Genomic DNA, 4,070 nt, shown 5'->3' with positions numbered 1-4,070 from the left:
GTCAGAGGATTTTATCATTGATTCTGAGATGATAGGGAGTCAATGGGAGGAGGAAGGACCTGCACTTTAGGAAGATCAGTTTGACAGCAAGGTGGAAAATGGACTGGAATGGGAAGGGTCTTGTGGGGGCAGAGAGAGCAACCAGTAGTCCCAGGGTAACGTGATCAGGACCTGTAGCAGGGTGGAGGCAGTGTCAGAAGAAAGAAGGGGACATATAATAGAGATGTTAGGAAAGTAAAATCGACAGGTTTTAGCAACAGATTGGAAATGGGGGTGAGAAAGAGTGAGAAGGCGAGGATGACACCTAGATTGTGAGCCTGGATGACTGAGAATGGTGGTGCCCTTGACAGTAGTAATAAAGAAGTATGAAAGGAGGGAGAAGGTTTGAGCATAACAGACAAAAGACAAGGGAACAAGAGAGGACAACGTATAGCTGAATTAGTTAATTAGTACTCCCCACCCTCCTTTTTTTATCTTTCTTATGCATTTGTCACGATTAATATTCCGTTGGAGTTACTTGTGTATGAGTCATATTCTCCTGCTAGCTCTATGAGGACAGGGTCTGAGTCACACAATCACAGAATCTGAGATGGAAGGAATCTTGAGGGATATTGAGTCCAAGATGAATTAGAATTCTCTTCACGTCATACCCCACAAGAGTTATTCTGCCTTTGCTTGAAGACCTCAGGCCAGGGGAAACCCCACTTTCTGTAATGTTTTCCCCTTAAATCACCTAAATTTGCTTCTTTGCATCTCCTATTTCTGCCCTCCCAGGGGTCAAGCATACTTTAGATAATTCCAGTCCTCAATCCCCCATAGGGCATGACGTCACAGCCCTTCACCATGGGGGCTAATAAATATCCTTCCTAAAACATGGCGCCCAGGAGACACTATTACAGATGCGTTCTGACCACGGCTGAGTACACACTGAAAGCCTGTCCTTTTGCAGCCAGTTATTTCGTCGTTGAATCTTCCCCAGTGCCTTACTCAAGGCTAGGCACGCAGCAGGGGTTTAAGAAAAATCCAATGAAAAGGAAAAGAAGAGAATGATGCAGGAAAAGACCTAAAAGGGAAACACAGGGGTAGGCGACAAGTGGTGAATTATCGCAGAGCCGCGGCTAGGAGGCAGCAGAGCCCAAATTCTCGGAGAGTTTTTCTCTCTTTGAGTAAACTCCTTGGCTTCCTCTACCAACCTACTCAGCTGATAGAGAGGTTTCACCAGTCACCAAGTGAGCCGTTCTAATCATCCCGCCCATTCTTGGCGAGTCAGCCAATAAATTTGCATTTGCCTGCCCTTTCGGGATACCCGGTTCCTTGTAACAAAGAGTTCCGGCATCTGGCTCAGCCCCACCCCCGATGATCAGCCAATCCCCGGGATGAGAGGCGTGGCCTGCTCGACTTCGGCACTTCCCCGGAAGCTGTGGAGGACCCCCCCCAGAGGAGTGCAGGTGCCCACGGGGAGGGTGGAGGGCATGAGGTAGGGCGGGGCCGGAGAGGTGGGACCGGGCGGCTGTCCCTCAGCTCCAAGTGATCCTGGTGTCCCCTGCTCCCTTACAGCTATGGGCTCCGAGCCCCCCAACTTCTCGTGGGTGCTCCCGGGACGCCTGGCGGGGCTGGCACTGCCCCGGCTCCCCTCCCACTACCAGTTCCTGTGGACTCAGGGAGTGCGGCACCTGGTGTCCCTGACGGAGCGCTGGCCTCCCCACAGTGACACCTGCCCGGGCCTCACCGTGCACCGGCTCCGCATCCCCGACTTCTGCCCGCCAGCGCCTGAGCAGATCGACCGCTTCGTGCGCCTCGTGGACGAGGCTAACGCGCGGGGAGAGGTCAGCTTGCGGGGCGGGGGCGAGCTGGTCAAGGACAGGCGGAGGGGAGAGGGAGGCGTGGTCAGCGGGCTCCCGGAGAACTGGAGGGAGGCGGTGAGAACCGTGCAAAAGGGGATCGTGTGGCCGACAAGACCCCTGCCACTTGCATGGTGGGTGGGGAGAGTGGTCACTGCATTGTGCTTAGGTCTGGGGATACAAAGAAAGGCAATTACAGCCTCTGCCCTGAAGGATCCCAAGCTCTGATGGAGTTATGAAGATAAGTGTGTAGAATATATACATATGGATATATAGCATATACACAGAAATATGTGTGTGTGCACATATATGTCTAGACATATGTGCATCAGGGAATCCACAGAGAATGTGTGTATGTATTTGCATGTTCACAGAGTAAATGGAAAAGGTCAGGAAGGGGACTCCGGCCAAGAGCAGATGTCTTTAAGGAAGCCAGTAGAGTTAAAGGGAAGGGAGGCTGGTGAATAGTTGTTAAGGACCAAAAGAAAGTCAATGATGGGAAAGAGTAACATTCCCAGCTTGAGAGATGTGAATGCTGATAGAAAAACAAGTTATTGGCACCAGGAGGATTGGCAGCAGAAGTAGAAGGTCTCTGAGGGGATATGGCAAGGAAGATGGTCAGTGATTCTTGGGGGAGCAGATCAGGGGGGATAGGGTTGTACTAAAAGAAGCATTAGAAGGAAAAAAAATTAAGATATAAAAATTCTAAGCATGGGGTGAGAGGAAGGTACCTGGAGAGCAAGACTCTTGTGCCACAAATACCCTCTGACTGGCAGAGACCCTGAGGCTAGAGTCATTTGTAGTCATCGGATTCATTCCTCCTGAGGCAAGAGAGGGCTTAGGTATGTGTACAATGGATAACTGCTATATCCCAACCCATAGATGCTGCCTCCTACCCCAGGTACCACTCCTTGGGCTCAGCTGGAGCATCTACCCTACCTAGCAAAGGAAGTTGGGTTTGGGACCTGCTGCTTCTCTCCTTCAAAGGCATGAGTAGATAGCCCCCAGACCAGGCTACCTCCTTCCTCTGATGTTAGTAGTAACTAACTACTAGGCCCCCTCTAAGAGATTATGTGCCCAATTCTTAAACATATTTAGAGAAGTGGGGCATGGTTCAAGTCTTTATGGGAGGTTGAGGAGGCAGGACCTGGATTCAAATACTAGCTCTGCTACTTTCTCTGACCTTGGGTAAGTCACTTAATTTCTCTGGGCAAATTCAGTCTCTGAGGTCCTTTTTAGCTATAATGATAGAGCCTAAAAACCCTGGGACTGAGAGGGTACAGAGCCTTTGGGACCCTATCCCCACTGAGCCCCATCCCCACAGGCTGTGGGGGTACATTGTGCCCTGGGCTTTGGGCGTACAGGCACCATGCTGGCCTGCTATCTGGTAAAGGAGAAAGGCCTGGCAGGGGGAGAAGCTGTGGCCGAGATTCGGCGACTGCGACCAGGTTCCATCGAGACCCATGAACAAGAGAAAGCAGTTTTCCAGTTCTACCAACGAACCAAGTAGTGGAAGGTGTGGCACCACTCTTCCCCCAACCCATATGGTACATGGACCTAAGGATCCGGAGCCAGAATCAGAGCCAGCCCATGCTGTGGAAGAACAGAGGCCGGTCACAACAGCAACCATACTCTATCTGGATTAGAAGAGATACACCCCTGTTCCTATCAGGCAGTGAGACAGGACCTGAATGCAAGCCTTGCCGGTATTGATGGGTCTCTTTACAAACGCGTACATGGGTAACATTGTGTTTCCCTCAATAAAATGACTGAAACTTTCTCTTGCCTTTGAGAATGTCTTATTGGAGGGGGTGACTAGGTGGTGCAGTGGATAAAGCACTGGCCCTGGATTCAGGAGTTCCTGAGTTCAAATCTGGCCTCAGACACTTGACACTTACTAGCTGTGTGACCTTGGGCAAGTCACTTAACCCCCATTGCCTCACCAAAAAAAAAGAGAGAATGTCTTATTGGAGATCTCAGGGAGCCAATTGATGGTACAGTTGCAGTACATCAATCTATTCTTCAGTATCCTCATTTCTGAGTCTCTAATAGACCACTTCCCATTAGTAGATCTCATGATCCCAGACCTACCTGCAGAGTATATCATCTCACTGAGGAAATCAAGATGTTTGTGTGCTGTGGATAACTGATATCTTCCAACTACTTGGTGCTAAATACTCCCCTAATTGCAACTTTGTGGGCTCAACTGGCACCTCCCCTCAGGCCACA

General features: G+C 50.2%; 1 protein-coding gene across 2 annotated transcripts; it reads left to right on the top strand.

Annotated features, from left to right (window-relative positions):
* The first annotated feature begins 1,315 nt into the window (after positions 1-1,315).
* DUSP23 (dual specificity phosphatase 23) lies at positions 1,316-3,620 on the top strand. Of its 2 annotated transcripts, none has more exons than XM_043999543.1 (3): positions 1,316-1,448; positions 1,558-1,826; positions 3,166-3,620. In XM_043999543.1, the coding sequence occupies exons 2-3, from the start codon at positions 1,560-1,562 to the stop codon at positions 3,349-3,351; spliced, it is 453 nt and encodes a 150-aa protein (XP_043855478.1). In that variant the 5' UTR covers positions 1,316-1,448; positions 1,558-1,559; the 3' UTR covers positions 3,352-3,620. The 2 variants fall into 2 exon arrangements, with proteins under 2 accessions (XP_043855478.1, XP_043855479.1); XM_043999544.1 differs by having other exon boundaries at positions 1,443-1,477.
* The last annotated feature ends 450 nt before the right edge of the window (positions 3,621-4,070 follow it).

The sequence above is a fragment of the Dromiciops gliroides genome, chromosome 4, assembly GCF_019393635.1.
Source record: "Dromiciops gliroides isolate mDroGli1 chromosome 4, mDroGli1.pri, whole genome shotgun sequence".
Classification (NCBI taxonomy): domain Eukaryota; kingdom Metazoa; phylum Chordata; class Mammalia; order Microbiotheria; family Microbiotheriidae; genus Dromiciops; species Dromiciops gliroides.
This window is presented reverse-complemented; position numbering and strand designations above follow the sequence as displayed.